The sequence below is a fragment of the Phascolarctos cinereus genome, unplaced genomic scaffold, assembly GCF_003287225.1.
Source record: "Phascolarctos cinereus isolate Bilbo 61053 unplaced genomic scaffold, phaCin_HiC Scaffold_5;HRSCAF=322, whole genome shotgun sequence".
NCBI classification, from domain to species: Eukaryota; Metazoa; Chordata; class Mammalia; order Diprotodontia; family Phascolarctidae; genus Phascolarctos; species Phascolarctos cinereus.
This window is the reverse complement of record NW_027555958.1, coordinates 155,432,608-155,450,708: the sequence shown is the minus strand read 5'-3', so window position 1 is coordinate 155,450,708 and position 18,101 is coordinate 155,432,608. Positions and strand designations below refer to the sequence as shown.

The 18,101-nt window shown below is 40.7% G+C and overlaps 1 protein-coding gene across 5 annotated transcripts in view; it reads left to right on the top strand.

The window, feature by feature from the left end:
• PRDM1 (PR/SET domain 1) overlaps window positions 1-18,101 on the top strand; it is a 154,994-nt gene that overhangs the window by 118,298 nt on the left and 18,595 nt on the right. For 3 of the 5 annotated variants that reach the window (XM_020976944.2, XM_020976945.2, XM_078155216.1), the window contains one exon: window positions 15,569-15,817. In XM_020976944.2, coding sequence (XP_020832603.1) covers window positions 15,635-15,817 — 183 coding nt within the window. In that variant the 5' untranslated portion in view covers window positions 15,569-15,634. Of the gene's footprint in view, window positions 1-13,559; window positions 13,845-14,983; window positions 15,286-15,568; window positions 15,818-18,101 lie in introns of those variants that run through there. The other 2 variants (XM_020976941.2, XM_020976942.2) reach the window with 2 other exon arrangements.

The following is an 18,101-nucleotide window of genomic DNA, read 5'->3' as shown; positions in this document are numbered from 1 at the left end:
AACCCCCATACTTTAGCTCTATGTGTGAGCCTTTATTTTCAAGTTCACTCTTAGTAAATAATATTGTTGGATTCTGCTTTGTAATGCATTCTGTTATTTTCTTCTATTTTATCAGTGCCTTCATCCCATTCACATTCAGGATTATTAATTGAGTATTTCCCTCTATTCTATTCTCTTAGACTTTTTTTGTCTTTAGTCCCCATTCCCTCTATACTGTGTATTCTTATTCTTTCTTATTTTCCCCTTTTGATTCCCTCTGCACATCTCCTCTCAAAGTTTAGGGTGTTTTTTGTTTATAATTAATTTCTTCCTGAATCTGCTCTCCCTATTTCTTCCTTTCTCCTCTTCCTTTTCCTTCCTACATCCTTGTTGAGTTGAACATATTTTTTCATCAAACTCTTTGGGTGTGTATGTTTGTGTGTGAACCTGACACATGGAGGCATTTAATAAATGCTTATTGACTGTGTTCTGCCCTCTTTTGACAAATTTAGATGAAAATGAAGTTCAAATTATGTCTACTAGCCTTACTTCTTTCATTTTTGTATAGACTTGTACTTGTGTAGCCTGATTATTCATGATAAGTTCCCATGTTTCCTCCCATTTTTTTCTCGTGTATCCTTTCCCTCCTCATTTTTCTTTGTTCTTACAGCATTGTCAAAACATAAACACTTCTAAATCTATCTCATTTGACTACTTCTGTGACACCTGATGTCATTAGGATTCTAAAGAACCCTTTTGTCATCCTCCTTATTTTATAAGAAATATTGAAAGTCCTCTATTTTTATTGAAGGTTCATTTTTTCCCCCTTTGGAAGATTATACTCAGTTTTGCTAGATAAGTAATTATGACTTGTAAACCTATATCTTTTGTCTTTTGCAATGTCTTATTCCATGTTCTCAGTTCCATAACAGTTGTTGCTACTAAGTCTCAGGGAATCTTCACTATGGTTCATTGGTATTTTAATTCTTTCTTTCTGACTGCTTTTAGTAATTTTTTCTTTGCCAGAATCTAGAGCTTCAAGATCAAAGACATTCCTGGGGTTTTCATATTGGAGTTTCTTTTGGGAGTTAATCAGTGGATTCTTTCTGTTTTCCCATTACTCATTATTCTAATGTTTGGGCAAGTGTCTTGAGTGATTTATTTGAAAGATGGATATCCAAATTCTTGTTTTGGTCATAGATTCCAAATGGTCCAATGATTCTTAAGTTACCTCTATTTTATCTGTTTTCCAGGTCATTTGCTTCTGCCATAAGCTATCTTATATTTTCTTTGTTTTTTGTTTTCCAATCTTTTGACTTTGTTTCAATATTTCTTGTTGTTACCTGGAGCCATTAATCTCTCTTTAATCCATTCTAATTTTTATGCCATCTATCCCTAGGGTAAGGCTTTATATAACTCTTGTTAAGCCATTAATTTTTTCCCTAAGTCTCTATAGTTCTTAGTGCTTTTCAAATTCTGTCCTCTCGTTCAAATTTCATTTATAAAATCATTTTAAACTTTAAAATTTTACATTTCTTCTAGGGATTCTTATTGGTCTCATTGATGAGCTTTTTTTCTTCTTCAAGGTTTTGATTATCCATGTTTTTGAGTTATTCTCTTCTGGGTCTGTGATTTGAGCATCTCCATCGAAATCCTTTTCTTTCTTTCTTTCTTTCTTTCTTCCTTTTTTTTTCTGTTTACTCATTTTTGGTGTTTAAGCCTTAGGAACTAAGTTCTAGGTCTTCCCTTCTCTGGAGATCAGACCAGGCTGAAGTCCTTTCATTGGCCGATGGGGGGGATGTCTTTCACCCAACTCTCTTTTCTCAAAAGTCAAAGCTAAGGTTCTTTCCTTCAGCTGTACATACCCTTTCCTTCACCCTTCCCCACAACAAGATTCCCCTCTTCTTGCAGGCTCAGCCTGAATTGAAGCCCTTTCCTTGAAAAGAGGAGGGAAGAAGGGGAGGGCTTTTCTTTAATCCACAGGCCATCCTCCTCTGGTGGAATGGACCTAGTTCCTCAGGACCATGGGAGGGAAGGGGTGTAGGAAGTAGGCACTTTTTATTTAGTTCCATGTTGTGTCCCTTTTCTTTTGCCATCAGCTAAGGCATCTCAACCCTTTTTTTTCCCCTCTAAAAACAACCAGTGGCCTGAACTGAAGCTTTCATTTTTATTCCCTCAGGGTATTTCTTGGACTGGGGTTTCTCTTTTGTCCGTAGTGGGATCTCTTTTTGCTGGAACTTTCACTTTCACTTTTGTCCCTCTGGGGATCTGATTCCAATATATACCACTTCTCTAGAGGAGGAAATGTTATGGTAATTGGGTATTGTGTGTAGTGGAGGAGAGGAGAGAGAATAGAGCTGTACCTTTTCCTTGTGTTCAGCCATCTTGGTTATTCCCACTATATCAGAAAAAGTGAATGACCTGCAATATTTTGTTACTGGGGGGAGGAACACAAGGGAGAGTCACTCTCAGAGGAGGCAGGCTTATATGATAAAAAGGGTCTTTCCTTCACCCCTTTCCAAATTCCATATCTAAAGTCCTCTCATCTTCTGCCACATTGTCCTATGAAAATAGGGTGAAAATATCTTCAGTATTCAAAATGGGATCAAAATGTAGCACCATTTCCCAGTTTTGTTCCAAAGACAAAAGTTAAATTTGCATTGTAGTCATTTTAGTGCCTCTAATGATGGCACAAGTTACTAAAAGAGAAGAGAAAATGAATAGCAGAAGCCTGGTCACAGGTAAATGTTGGCAGGTGTATTGAAATATCCATCCTTAGACTCCACAAAGCTTCTTCAATCCTGAGATTTGGGGAAGAAAATGATGCTGAATTATTGAAGCATGCTGGATCCCTTGAGATCTAAGAGTCTAAAGGGGCTGAGATAAAGGGGAAAAGATGAAGAGAAAGGAGTCGATTCTGGGGATCTGAGAGCCCTTGGTACAAAACATTTCTTCTACCTTTAGAGGCCATAAAACCCAATCCTCGATTCTTATGCCAGGTTCTCCTGTCATTTTACCATTTGTTTCCATTTATTGAAGGATGGGAAGGGTAAGTTAAACAGAGAGGCCACTGAGTGAATGATATACACCTCTAAAACTATTAAAATGGTACTGATGCTTTCTGTTTTTACATCACAGTTGTTTCTGGATATACCCCAAACAATCAACCAAAAAAGAGTCAAGCAAAGCTTAGCAGATACAGGATCAGTCTGATGGGCTATGCAACATTCTGTACTGGCAGCCCTTTTCATGTTTTATTTAATAATAATAGCTTCTATCATATGTTATTTTCTAACCCTTCCCCAGAATCATGATTTTATGTGATCATAGATCTAGAAAGAACCTCCAAAGCCATCTAGTTCAAGCACCTCATTTTACAAAGGAGGAAACTGAGGTCCAGGCAAATTAAGTCACTTATCAAAGGTTCTAAATCTCAAAGGTAGGATTTGAACCTAGGGCTTCTTTGAACCCAGAACAAGGGCTTTTTCTATAGCACCACAGTTCCTCCAAATTGTCATCTCTTTAGGGCTAGCCAAGATGATGATTGAGAGAAACATTGATGCAGTCATTTTCAGCTCTAACCATTTAACCAGGAAACAGGATTCACCTGCTACCAAAGCCAGTTAGGGGGGAGTTGGCATGCGGACTCTAGATGGAGAATCATGTAGGCAGAAGGACGTCACTAAACTGACATTCAAAGGGCAATCTGTTAGGTAAGAATTCTATCCTTTTAGCAGAGGTTGTGTGAACATGAATACTCTGTTCTTGCTTCAAGTAGCTTGGTTGTAACAACATAATTAGGGGGACAGTGCCAGCTGCAAATGGAACCACCGGGGCATCTCTTCTTTGCACATATGAACGCATGCAAAGTTGGCAGTTCAGAGGGATCTAGCAATTGAATTGTCAATGTGGCCTGCTCCCGCTGGTGGAGCCTAACGCCCAGGGACCCTTGAATCAAGTACTGGTGTACCAAACCCATTGATTAGCTGTTAACTGCAGATTAGGGCCAGCATTGTCTGCAGTTCCAGGATCCCTGATTGGGCTGGGGCCTTCCCCTCCCTCTGCCTCCCCTCCCCCAAGGAGAAGGGAAGTTCGGCAGGGAAAGGGGGACAGATGGGGAAGAAAACTGTTCTCTGAAGGCCATCTCTAGGAAGTAGGTCAGGTACTTCAGAGATTAAAGGAGCACGCTTCATCCCTGCGTGCTAGAGGCCAGGACAAGGAGTGGGACAATTAGGAGGAATTAGAAGGGCAACAAGTAGCCTAGATTTATCAGCTTTAATTGTCTATTGTCAGGAAAGAGCTCGTCTTAGAGATCACGGCTGCTGCCTGAATCCTAATACTTTTAATGGACTCTCCCTTGGGGGAGGTCATGGGCTGCTCTTCTAAAGGTGGGTTTGAGGATGAATGCCTGGAAGACAGTACCAGGGGCCCAGGATTTCTTCCACTTACTGGCTGAAGGTTCTCTTTCTCTTTCTTGCCGATACCTGAAGTGGGGGTGGGGCGTGGGGGAAGGGGAAGACCTGGAGGGACCTAGTGAACATTAACCCTTTACTGCCTCTTCCTTGATGAGTTCCCTCAGGAAATAATAGACTGCTGATAAAGACTAGATAAGTCTGGACTCTGAGGTCTGAGAGTCTCCATGCTGTCTTCATTTTGAAAAGGGTTTTCTGGGTTATGTGAAGTAGAGACTAGCTAGATGAAAGAGATCAAATGTCAGCTTTTAAAAGAGAAAACAAATTTAATGAATTATTGGGTTATTTTTCCTTCCTCATAGTCAATCAACCGGCATTTGTTAAATACCTACTATGTGCCAGGCACTGTGCTAGGCACTGGGAATACAAATATAATGAATGGGAAAAAAAACCCTACTTGAAAGCTTACATTCTAACAGTGGAAATGTGCGCGCGCGTGTGTGTGTGTGTGTGTGTGTGTGTGTGTGTGTGTGTGTGTGTGTGTGTGTGTGTGTACACATGCAAACTTTTGTGAGTTTCCCTGCCTGGGTTCCTTGACAAACATATATTAGGCTACATACGTGTATTCAGAATAAATATAAAAAGAATAAATATGGTGTAGTTTGAGAGGAAGGACACTAGCTGGCCTCAGGAGAGGCTCTGGGTAGAATCTGGTGGTGCTCTAGGTGTGTCTTGAAGGAAGACAGGGAGTTTATGGGGAGGAGGTGATAAAGGAGTGCCTTTCAGATGTGTAGGGGCTGCAAAGGCTTGCAAAAGGGAGATGGTGCTTCCTGGGAAGGAACAAAATGGCCTGTTTGGCTGAAGAGCATAATTCAGGAATGGGGGAAATAAAGCTGAAAATCTAAGTTGGACAAGATTGTGAAGGGTTGTGAAGGTGTGAAAGTTAGCTTTAAAAGTTAACTCCAGGTGTTTCTATTTGATTCTAAAACAAGTAGGAAGCCACTAGGGTCTGAGGAGGGGAGTGACCTGATCAGATCTGTACTTTAAAAATCAGTTTGGCGGCAATGTAGCAGCCAGACTGACTGTGAAAAGTGCCCTCCTAAGAGAGGCTTCACGGAGATAGACTGAGACATTTCTCTTCTTCCCCTCACACTTTACCACCACCATCTCCCTCCCTTCCTTTACTCACTTCTCTCCCACCTCCTTATTCTTTTTTCTTTAAATGTCTACAGTTTTGCATACAAGCGGTACTATAAAAACCTTTGATAGAGTGTACCCTCCCAGAGGTCGGAGAATGTGGTTTGTTTTTTGGTTTGAGTGGTTTTTTTGCATTTCTTTGTGTCCCCAGAATTTAGCTTGGCGCCTAACACTTTTGAAAAGCTTAATGAACCCTTCTGGTTGTTGGCTCGAGGGCAAGATCTTTTCCTTTTGTCTTTGTATTCAGTCAGACATTTACTCTTCACCTACTCTGTGCCCACCTTGTGCCTGTTAGCCCAGTGCTTAGCACGTTGCAAGGGCTGAATGAATACTTTGTTATTCATTCATTCAAAATGTCTTGCTTTAAAAAAAAACAACAACAAAACTTTTGTTCAATAAACATTTTGTAGTTCCGATAATATCCTAGGTATTCAGAGAGAAAAAGATGAAAGATAACATAATCTCTACTGGAAAATAGCTTATACTCAGTACATTTGAACTAGAGAAAGTTCGTGAAGTGGCATAACCACCCTACTCTTCGTTCTCTACAAATACCTTTTCCCAATTCCATCTAAAGAATAATGGAAAGTGATCTGGAATTGGGTTCCGGGAGACCTAGATACTAGTCCTGTGGTTTTGAGTAAGTCACATCACTAATTAACACCAGGACTTCCTTCTCTGTAAAATGAGAAATTTGGACCGGATGATTATTTTAAAGTTCCTTCCAATTTTTAGTCCTTTGCTTTTCTCCATTGAATCTATCACCGCTCAAGTCACTTACCCAAATCTCTCCATAATGTCGAGATTTTCTAAAGAAACATTGCCCCTCACATCTTCAGGTCACAAACCTTGGAACATTTTTGCTACTCGACTAAGGTAAGCTGTTCAGCTTTCTCATTCAAATAACAGAATAGAATTTCAGGGCTTCTCTGCTTCCATACATAAAAATCCAAACCTAGCAAACTCCCCTCCCTGGATTATGCCAACCTAGGAAATGCCTCTATACACAGCCTTCCTTTTCTTTTTCCTGTGGGCCAACTTTTTTCTTCAAAAGTCATTCCTGTTTCCAGTGAAAAGAGCAATAATAATCACAATTGGACTATAATATATACAATGCTTTGAAGTCTGACAAAGGCTTTACATATATTATTTCATTTGATCCTCTCAACCCTGTGGGGTGAGTACTACTGCTATTAGAATAGGGACTGGACCTGTGATTTCACGTGGAAACTCCTGCCAGTGCAATTACTTATAATCTTTGAGAATTGCCTAGAACATTGAAAAGTTAAGTGACTTGACCATTTAGAAATGGTTCTAAAATCCAGTTCTTGACCTGGTTTGAGGCTGCTACGATATACTACCTCTCACAGATGTCATTATCTCCATTCTTTGGGGTGAGTAAACCGAGCATCAGAGAGCTTAAGGAAGGTATTCTGATATGGTGTAAAGAATACTGGTTCTGGAGTCAGAACCTGGGTTCAAATCCCTGTAACTCCTGTAACCTAGGAGGAGGAAGAAGTTACTTTAGATGGCCTTTTGAGGTTCCTCCTGGCTCTGGATATACGATTCTATCCTTTATCCATGGATACCCAGCCACGAAAAGTGTCAGAAAGCACAATTTGAACTCAGGTCTTCCTGACTCCAGTCCTAGCTCTCTATTCATTGTATCACTGATATGGAGATTCTAAAACCCAAAGGGATGAAAAATGACTTGCTCAAATCTACCCATAGTTAATTAGGGACTAGGACTAGTATCCAGGTTTCCAGGGTCCTAATTCCAGTAGACTTTCTATTACCACCAAAGATGGGAGTTGGAGCAGGGAGAAGGAAAGGGAGCATAGGCAGAGAACTGAGTGGTGAGGTAGTTATGCCATTTTATATACCTCTTTCTGGGGCTCTGACCTACTACTAGATTATAAACTCCTTGAGGGCAGTGACTCCCCTCTTTTTTCTCTCCAAATGCTTAGCATATTCTTGGTGCTGAATAAATGTTGTACTGAATTGAAGTTAAAAAAAAGATACAAGCTTCTTTAAAAGATGATGTTTGGCACCTCATCTTGAAGTACCCTTTGTATGCAAAACTGTAGACATTTCAAAGAAAAAAATACCTCTTACCCCTAAATGGGGAAGGTGGAGGTGGGAGGGTGGGGTTAGTGAGGGTGCTGGGAATAAGTGTCTCCAAGAAAATCCCCCTTTCCTACCAGAGTAGCTTTGAAGGGAGGAAGTGAGAGAAAGTAACCCACTTGCTATTCACTGGTGGTAACTTTTAAAAGTTGACGCTATATCCTTTTACCTGTTAAGGACTGTGTGACATTGTCTGCCTGTTGACATACCTCACTGGGGTTTGCATCTTATAAACCCAGGAAACCTTTTAATAACAAAAATCATGTTTGTGGCTCAAGATCTTAACCTAATGTCAGACTACAGCAACCCCTAAAAATAATTCTGGGGTACATAAAAAATCTAAGTAGGTCCCAGACCTGGTTACAGATTACTTGTGTGACTGTGGGCAGGTAAGGGGAGACAGGAAGGCCTGGTGACTTCTGGCTGGAGCCTCATTTGGGTCTGGAAATGGAGCAATGCCCCATTGTGGTAAGCCCAGAAAATTCCATTTTCTTATTCCCGTGTTCAGGTTTACTTTGGCCTCTTTCTTTCTCTAAATAAAGAGAAAGTTGGTCTCTCAGCATTGGCTCCTTTCTCTTCATCTTCCCCTTGTTGTAGGCCTCAATGGCCTTAAACCTTAAGTGATTTCTGTGATTCATTATTTCACTTTTTTCTTCCTCCTTGACTTTCCATCAAAAGATCATTGATTTAGAGGCTATCTAGTCTAAACAACTTATTTTCTAGATGAGGAGTCTAGAATTTACCTAGAAGGTAAAATGACTTGCCTGAAGACACAGGGATGGTGAAGTATCAGAGACAGGATTCAAACCCAGCTCCTTTTCCTTCCAAATCCATTCCCCTTTTCCTTATGGTACCACCCTGGCTCTCAAGGTAAGATAATCGAAAGATTCTGTAGTTATTAATCACCAGAGGTGTAATCCTCCCCCTACCCCCCCTTCATTCACCATTTAAATAAATCTAAATAACTATTGATTACCCATATTTATCTAAAATTTAAAAAAAAATCTAGGTTTTTCCATAGGTGATAATATCTGTACCTGTTATTATGGGTTCTAACAAATTTAACTGAGAATATCAAATTAGAAGTAAATGCTCAGTTATAATATGTGTTTACTCTGCATAACAGCATGCCATCTACTTGTATGCTAAGACAAGATTGAAAAACACAGGTAAATCACCACAGTGGTGGTGATGCTAAAAATACATTATTCTAACCTGTACACTTTTGGTGTCCCAAAAGTCTTAGTGCAGTTTGAAGCTTTAATAACTTCAGAAGGATAAATGTTACAAACTTAGCAAAAAACATCACTTCAGAGTTTAACTGTTCACATTTCTCTTATACTTATTTACTTTGTGTATTTTTAATGCTAAATTTTACTTTTAGCATGCCGGGTTACCATCTTGTTGTGTATCATATGTGCCACGGTTTGCGAATTATACTTTCCTAGACCTGTGGATCAGTAGAGGAGATTCTCTCGGTCACCTAATCTATTTTCATCAGACTCTTTCCTTTGTCATCACATCAAAACCATTGTGTATGTATGCATCAGAACCTCATTCTCTGGATTATCCTAAGGCTACTATTACAAGTACAATCCTTTCTGTCCCTAAGCCACAGTTGATGAAAGTTTTTACATATTTTGAAGATTGGCTAAAGTGATGTATAGTACAAGACACTAGTGGTTCTGTTGAATCTTAATTAAAATCCATGTATCAATATCATATAATTAACATTTCAAATTATGTTTTTGTACATTTGGAGCATTTATATTTTTGGTGTTATTTACAGCTTAAAACTTCACTAAGGCTTTGGAGATGCCCAATATTGCAAGGCTCTTAGTGGCGGTGCTTCTCATCCTATCTATATTTCTAGGAAGGGGACATCTCCTTTGAAAATCAGGTCATTTTTGATTTGGAGGCTTGCAGGTAAGACTCATTTCTATCCTTTTATTCAAGAAGGCTGGTTCACACATCATAGTCTTAGGATCAAAAGTTCGGTCCTCCTTTTTTTTTTTGTTTGTTTTCTATTGTTGTTGTTGTTGTTTTAAACCAAAATATCTGTTTAGCTTGGACAGCCTTGTCACCGGAAGGGAAACATAGTTCTATTTTTAAACTTTGTTTCACTCATCACCAAACTGGTTCATGCACGTAAATCATGCCAATGACACATGCCGAATTGTGCTCTAGAGTGTGTCATACATTCTCTCCTTCGTGCACACATAGTTGCTTCCCTTGTCAGCTTGGTGTGTGTGGGGGGATTCAGAGAAGCAGGCAGAAAGTTGATCTGAGTTGATTCACTTTAGAAAGGCTGTTTGAGTTTAAACATCGAGTGTCCCAGTAGGAGCCAAGGAGTTTAGTTCTCAGCCTGCCTTTTAAGACATGTGGGAGGGCTTCAAAGGCCCCTGTGCCCTTCTTTTCCGAGGAAAGACTGCAGTTGGTCCCCAAATGTTTACCAGCATAAAGATGCCCTAACCTACAGGAAGTGGGAAATGAGGAGGGGGGAGGGGAGGGGGAGGGTCAAAGCAGAGGGTGGGAGGGAGTTTACTCTTGATGTGGTTAGTCTGTCATTGACCTTGTTTTGGTGAAGGAGGGTTGAATTCGAAAATGAGACCACATTTCATCTTGGGCACATTTCATCCTTCTTTTGACTTGCTTTGGAAAGTTTGTTGTTGTTGTTTTCCTTGTTGGAGCCAGCTCTGTAGATTTGGCTCTCAATTCCACTTAACTCGCCAGTCCTCTCTACCCATACCCTCACTTACTGATCATAGGCTCCTCTGAGCAAGCACACGCTCGCCTGTCCCCAGCAGAAGACTGAAAATACTGCTGCAGTAGCTGGAGCTGAGTAACATCAGCTGTGGCGATAGCATCAAAGAAAACGGATGGGGATTTCTGAGATCAGAGCCACTTAGGCCATTCATGACTTGCTGCCAACCTGAAAGCAACAAAGAGAGCTCTGCCTGAGAAGTGCTGATTAATAAAATAATTGAGGTTTTTAGTGCACTTTTTTTTGTGAATCAGGAGGGGAGGGGGGAAATGCCATGACTAAAAATGCACCAAATCATTACTTCGAAATGAACATTTTGAGACATAGAAGTCCAGACAAAGACTTTTGATAGGCCTGCCTGTGCTGTAGTAGGCCAGCCAGCAGCTTCTCCTCAATTTTAGTCAACAATATGGCACACTATTTTTAATGCCTTTCTAAACAAATAGGGGGTCAAGAGGTCACTACCCACAGCCTTTCATTTTCTTCACTAAAAAAAAAAACAAAAACTCTGTGCTGTTTTTAAAAGGACTATTTGGAAGTGTTAGAGGAATTTGATTCTAACTTTGTCAGTCATCCTGAGAGATCACTAAAAAGTTGGAGTCAGAAGAAGACTTGGGTTCACAATCCCACCTCTCCCACATACTAGTCATGTGACCTTGGGCAAGTCACTTCCACCCCATCCCAGCCTCTGCAAAATGGATTCTGCAAAATGCAGACTCCAATGATAAATCAACGCTCCTTTGATCCTACAGGAGGCAAAGAGGGATGGCTGAATTGGGTTGGTTATTATCTGTACAGTGATGAAACAAACCCTAGAGGGAGTCCTTATATGCCTGTACTCCTGTGCTCTATCATTTCTGCCCCTTAAGGGCTACAGTTCTACTTGTGGCCCTATCCAACTTAGCTGAAACAGCTGGAATTAATTTCAGGGTTGCCTGACTAAGCCCTACAAAGGTATTTGAAGTGTTCGTCCTCCCTAGACTCAAGCCCTTTTCACCGCCTCTGAAGGTGAGTGCAGGCTGATATTAATTAACAGCGAGTTGAATCACTGGCATCCTCCAGTCACTGAAGTAAATATTTGCCTTAAAACAGCCAAGCCCTCCCACCACCCTCCAAATGTTTAATAAATAAAAAAACCCCCACCATTTTCCTGTCTCTTACTGTATCAGATGGACTTAAATAGCTCTTGAATGCCATGTGTGACCTAAGAACAGATCTGATGCTAAAAGGGAAGTGAGAAGCTCTTCCAACATCTGCATCTCAAAGTGAGACTGTGTTTTAATAGAAGGCCTGCCTCCAGTATGACTACATTGTTTTTCTGTCCAATGTGGCTCTGACTCAGCATCAGTTAATTAACCCTCCCAAGGAGGCTGAATTTCTCTGGTTTAATTATCATCTTCAGAGCTTTCTGAGATCCCTTTTAGGAAGTGCTCATTCAGTTTTACACCCCTACCACCTCTCCCAAAGGAGGGCCCTGATTCTTCTAAGGAGCCAGCGTCCCCTGTGGCATTTTATGCTATAGCAGATAAAACAGGGCGCTGAGGGCAGCTTTCAGCTCTACTAATATCCCCTGGTGGGTGTTGATTAGAGCCTGTCCAAAACCTTTAGACACAGATGCCATTCTCAAATGTAGTAAGCCTGCCTCACTTTTTAGCTAACAGAACCAAAGAAAAGTTTTGTTTTGTCTTAAAAAAAAAAAGGATATATATATATATATATATATATATATATATATATATATAGGTACGATTGTGATTGTGGGTTGGGTTTTTTTCTGTAATTTGTTTTGATCTTCCTGTAAACAAATACTCAAATGTCCACTTCATTGTATGACTAAGTTGGTATCAGTAGGTTGGGACTGGGTGTGTGTGTACGTGTGGGTGGGTGTGTACGCACATGTGTGTTTAAAATGTTAAAAAAGACACTGCATCCTGAGGCAGAGGGAAGGGATGATAAATAAATCTGAGTATCTGAAGCCAGCAGGAAAAATCGGAGACTTGCCCTTCATGAATCTAATGAGTGTTTGCAACAGAGTGGCTGTCTATTAATGGATCTTTTGCATCATTGTTTCTCTGAATTGAAGAATTCCTTGCTGGGGGAATAGGACCATTGAAGGAAGTAAAGCATCTGGTTTGTTTTGTAATGAGGAGCAGGAATGCTAGGTCCTTGCTCTTAATAATAAACAAACAGGACATTGTATGCCATCATCACAGGATGTCCTTCCTTCAGCCAGACTGACTTGAACAGGAGGAAAAGACTGACAAGAACTCAGAACCCACTAATTACTGTCCCAATACTTCTGCCATTTGTAATACACTCTAAGAAGGATCAATCCATTATGCTCTCTAATGGTGAAATTATGAATGTTTTGTATTTGATTTGGATATTGAGGTTGAGTCTGGCAGTTTGGACCTGAAAAGAGAAAAGGAGGGAAACCGAAGAGATTTCTGTGTGAATGGACTCTGATTTCTTCCCATTTCATTACTCCTAAAAGATTTTTAAAGGGGGAAAGTTATGCCGAACGTAAAATCATATAATTACCTACTTCTTTTGGAAGTTTATACAGATAAATACAAGTCTTAAGATGCTTCACAGGAAATGCATGCTTCACAGGAAATTACTCCTGAATTGTAGGGCATTATATACTAAAATATTAGACACCCATTTCCCTCCCCCCAGGGGACTCCCGCCCACCCCTTCGACCTCCAACTCTGTGTGCCCAGTGTAAAGTTCTCATTCCCTAACCAGGACTTTTCGTATCAGAACAATAGAAGTTTTAACAGATTTTTTTTTAAATGATTGAAGTGTTTGTGGTACTTTAATCCTCTGCTGGAAGAAGGGAATAGTTAATGTAGCACAAAGCAGATAATGTCAACTCTTCACTTTGAGGTTAAGCGTGTTTCAAGGGGAAGTAAGAAAGTTCCAAGTGAATGGCGAACTTCACGTGTAATAAGAGGAAAACCTATAAAGCCTGAACTATTTGGAAGGGGGGGGGGGAGGAAATCCCTCTTCTTGATTGGCCTCGACTAAATTTGCAGGTATAGCTCCACCCCCCTGCTTTAGCTTATTGAGTAAATGCTCAGTCTGTTTGGTTAAGCAGACTGAAAGCAGCCCTCCAGTGTTTCGGCGAGGCAAAAGCAGTAAGTGCCGCAGCACCTGTCTGACAGACAGAGAGAAAGAGAAGCGAGAGGCAGGCGAGGGGGGTGCCGGGAGAGACCGTAGAAAAAAGAGTTAACCCTGGAGGTGTGAGTCAGTCTTGTTCTAAGCCGGCAGTTGAAGGGACGAAGAAATGTTTATTGTGTAGAAATGAGTGTGACTTACCTTCGATGTTGGATTTTTGTTTGGAAAAACTTGTGGATACGACCTTGGTAAGAATTTTTTTTCTATTTCTTTGCTCTTGAGTTGTTTAAACTTTTTTTCTCGGTGCTTCACCAACGTAGTAGCAGTTGCAAGCAATACTTTTGCCTTGGTGCACTCACGACTTCAAACATGTTTATTATAAGACCTTTTCTCTCCTCCTTATGAATCATTAACCCTTTCAATTCTGGGTGCAATTGTCAATTCATTGAAGTTTCAGTAGCAGTTCTCTTCTTCCTCCCCCCCCCATAAGATCAAAGAAGAGTAAATATTCGGTGGTGGCTTAATTTTAAAACCTTTATTATTGGTTAATATTTATTTAGCATCGTGACTGTACATGCTGGAGCCACCCATAGACAAGCAGGTCTGTTTAAATTTTGAACAACGTTAAGACATATGTCCCAGGTTCTTTTATTGGATGCATCATTATCCCACCCACCCATCCCCATCAGTTATGGCTAAATGAAAGAAGATAAAGTCTGGTTTTAACATCTTCCATGGGACATTATCTTATTTTGAAAATCAAGTGAGTATTCTCCTTTCTTGTATAGAAATCCTTGATTAGGATTAGTGGGTATGATTTTAACTAAGTAAAGTGTTTGAGACACGTTTTTCCCCTCTTTGTCACCTAGTTTGTATCCTAGTGTAGGAGAGGGTAACTTTTGTGGGGGGAAATAGAGAAGCTACTGACCTCTTATTTGGAAGGAAAGTGTTATTACTGACCTAGAGGGTAAGGCAGACTTGGGGAAAGTAGCCCATCACTAGTTGAGGAAGGACTTACTTAGTCTCTCACTTTTCTATATTTACTATAACTTTCATTACTGTAAATTGAAACACTTGTGACTTCTGAGAATGGAATGAGTGGTCAATATTTTCAACAGAAAGTACTATTTGCAGCCGAGGTGGCTGAAATGAATTCTCTAGGGACAGCTTACTCTTGGACTATTACTATTTTGCATTTTTGTTGTGCCTTTTCACGATGGCGTGAGATGCCAACAAATCACAGAAACCCCATTTTGCCTTCTGCCGCTTTGGTCCAAATGAGTGCACTCCAATGATTTGTGACTAGCTCTTGCTAAGATGCTGGCCAAGATGCAGCCTTTTGCTGTCTTCCTTGCTAGAGGATGAAAGGGAACAAGGCAGAAGGGGGAGGATGATGGGGGGGGCAGGTTGTTTTGAAAGTTGTTTGTGCTTTGGAAGCTGGTGGGAAAGTTCAGTCTTCCCCATTTGGAAAAGGCAGGCTGGGTTCCGCTCCTGCAACACGCGCTTTCCATTTTTAGCTTCATTCAGACGCAGACAGCAGCTCCTTCCTCTTCCTCTCCTTGTTTATGACACTTTTTTTTTCTCTGAGGCAGCTTTTCCATAGGCACTGAGTCGTCTGGTGGCCATGACCCCAGGTTTTCTTGGATACAAGATTGGGAACCCAGAAAGTGGGTTCTGTACTTTTGAGAGGTAAAGCCAGAAATGGATCTCTGAGCTGATTTGTTTTGATTTTTCCCCAGCGAGACTGCCTCACTTTTTTTTTTTCAACCTAAGCCTAGCATTTGAAAACCCATGCTCCATGCAGTCCGGGCAATCTCGTTTGTACTCTTCTTTTGGCTATTACTCAAGTGTACCAGCTCTTCTACATAGGCTTTTCAAGTGCCACAGACTACTGTATTAGTCACAGTGTCTCAGAGGAAACCACAGAAACTGCAGGACAATGGGGATTAAAGGCTTTTTCCTTCTTTTCCAGGCTGCCACCCAGTGTAGCTCCGATACCGTAAATTTTCCGACTTTGGTAGAGGGGGCAGAGGGAACCATGAAAATGGACATGGAAGATGCTGACATGACTCTGTGGACAGAGGCAGATTTTGAAGAGAAGTGCACGTACATTGTGAATGACCACCCCTGGGACTCTGGTGTTGATGGAGGAACTGCCATTCAGGCGGAGGCATCTTTGCCAAGGAATCTGGTTTTCAAATATGCAACAAACTGCAAAGAGGTAAGCCTCTTGTTTTTTTGCTGAAGAAGATTGGCACCTGACAGCCAAATCTCCCATACCCTTCTATTGAGTGAGGCCACATAAGTCTGGGAGACTCCTTTGTAAGTACCTGTAAATAATATAGCCATTTCATTGCATTCTCTTTTTCCTTGAACTAATTTTTTCTGTTCTTCCCCTCCCCTTTGCCCCGTCATACCAATTAGCAAGCAGTTAAAATCTTCTGGCAAGCTGTACTGTGCCTAGAATAGGTATATGTACAGGCATGGGGTGGGGGGCGGTGAGGCAGACCCCTGAGCTAGGTTTTAAACTGCTGTCAGTAGCCAATGTATCCACTGCCTCTGGCCACTGGATTAAATTGCCTTGGTTGTATAATAGCTCTAGGGAGGGAAAGAAAAGTCAAGTTTCCTTGGAAAACACTCTTAGTCTTTTCTTTTGTCTCCCTTCAGTTATTAAAGTGCTTTATTCTTTTTAATGAGCTGGCTTTATTAGCTGTGTTTCTAAAATTATTCCCGAAACATTGACGTGTTTATGAACAGGAGGGATGGTATATAAACTGGGAAAAGTGTCCTTTGTCAGGATGACTTAAGAGTTAACCACTGTTTATCTGCTGAAGTTCCTTTGCTCCCTGCTAGATTTGCAAACTCCTGCCCTCCCCACCCAGCCTCTGAAGTGGGGCTGCCCTTTGTTGTTATTTCCAAAACGCTGCCCCAAGACTCTGAAAGGGCAGTTTGATTTGTGTTCACCCATTTGTGTAACTATCCTAGCCAGGTGTGATGTTCAGCTAGGTGATCTGAAGAACGACCTCTTTATTTCTGGGACTTTTTTACCTGTCTGCTCACCTCCTTCTCCTTTTATTCCACCCCTACCCCCACCATGTGTAAATTATACTCCTGTGTCTTAAGAGAGCAGTGAGAAAGGATTTGTTTGCTTTATGAATGTAGAATTTATTCCTGGGAATATTTATTACAGCCCTGTTAAATCACTTTCTCTTAACCCCTAAGAGTAGCATTTAAAGGACCTGGCAACCCTTTTGGGAAAGCTTTGTCTCATGCCTGATTGTGAGTTCCAGAGCTGAATATTTTTTGAGTTGGAGACAAAGCTGTCTAAAAGAAAACTTACTGTATTCCTAAATTCACAGATTCAGAATTGGAAACAGGACCTTAGAGTTTTGAGTCTAACCCCCTCATTTTACGTATGAGGAAACAGAAGTTAAATGACTCGCCCAGAGTTCCACAGCTGGTAAATATCTAAGATAGGATTTGAACTCATGTCTTTAGGACTCCCAAGTCCAGCACTAGTTACTTACTGCTTGGTGACTTATTTAAAACTAGGGACAGAGGTGTTGGGGAATTGAAGGGGGGATTTCTACGAACGTATTTTGTTAAGTACCTCAAGAGACAATGCTGCCTTTTGTGCAGTAAATCCTATCTCATACTAAATTGCTCGAGATGCCCTGAATCCAACTTAGCCTATACATCCCCTTAAAGAAACATTTTTCTAAGTAGAACATCTTGAATTATTTGTCATAATTCTATGACAGAGGCTAACTTGACATGTTTTATGGATTGTATAATGTTGGTTTTTGTTATCATGGTTGTATAAGAAGTGCATCTCCCTCGGCCCCCACTCCTATTATGAAACTTGACCGAAATGGATTTCTTTGCTAGGGAAGGAGATTGGGGGTGAAGGTGTAGAGCCTCTTTCCTTCTTTTGTTCTCTGGAGTTCCCCATTTTATTCAAAAGGCTGCTGAAGAAACTTTGATCTTGATCCATATTCTAGTATTTAAGAGAGCTACTTCTCTCCTTTTAAGTATGAAGAATGTTGGTGTGTGTTCTATATTCCCCTGTCAGAATTTATACTATTCGGCCTCATTTTAGAACTGGAAGGTACCTTCGAGACCATCCAGTTCAAGACCTTCATTTTACAAATGATGAAGCTGAGGTTTAGAGTTAAGTAGTTTGCCCAAGGCCACACACAGCTAACTAATTATTGGCTGAGCCAGGACTAAAACTCAGGTCTCCTAACACTGGCCAGTATTCTTTGCATTATAACATGATTGTCCCTTTGGCCCTCAGCATGAGTTTATTTTTTTACTTGACTATAAAGTGTAGCTTAGCTAGCTCTCCCATACAGCCCAGAACTTATTACTTCAACTGATTTAGGAGAGATTTTAATGCCCTACAAAGGTGGTTCCAGGAGAAGTGAGCCTACCTAGGCATCTGTTGTTTACCTTGTCCTCTGCTAGATCACACTTAACCGAAACAAGCAGTCTTGGGGGTCCTG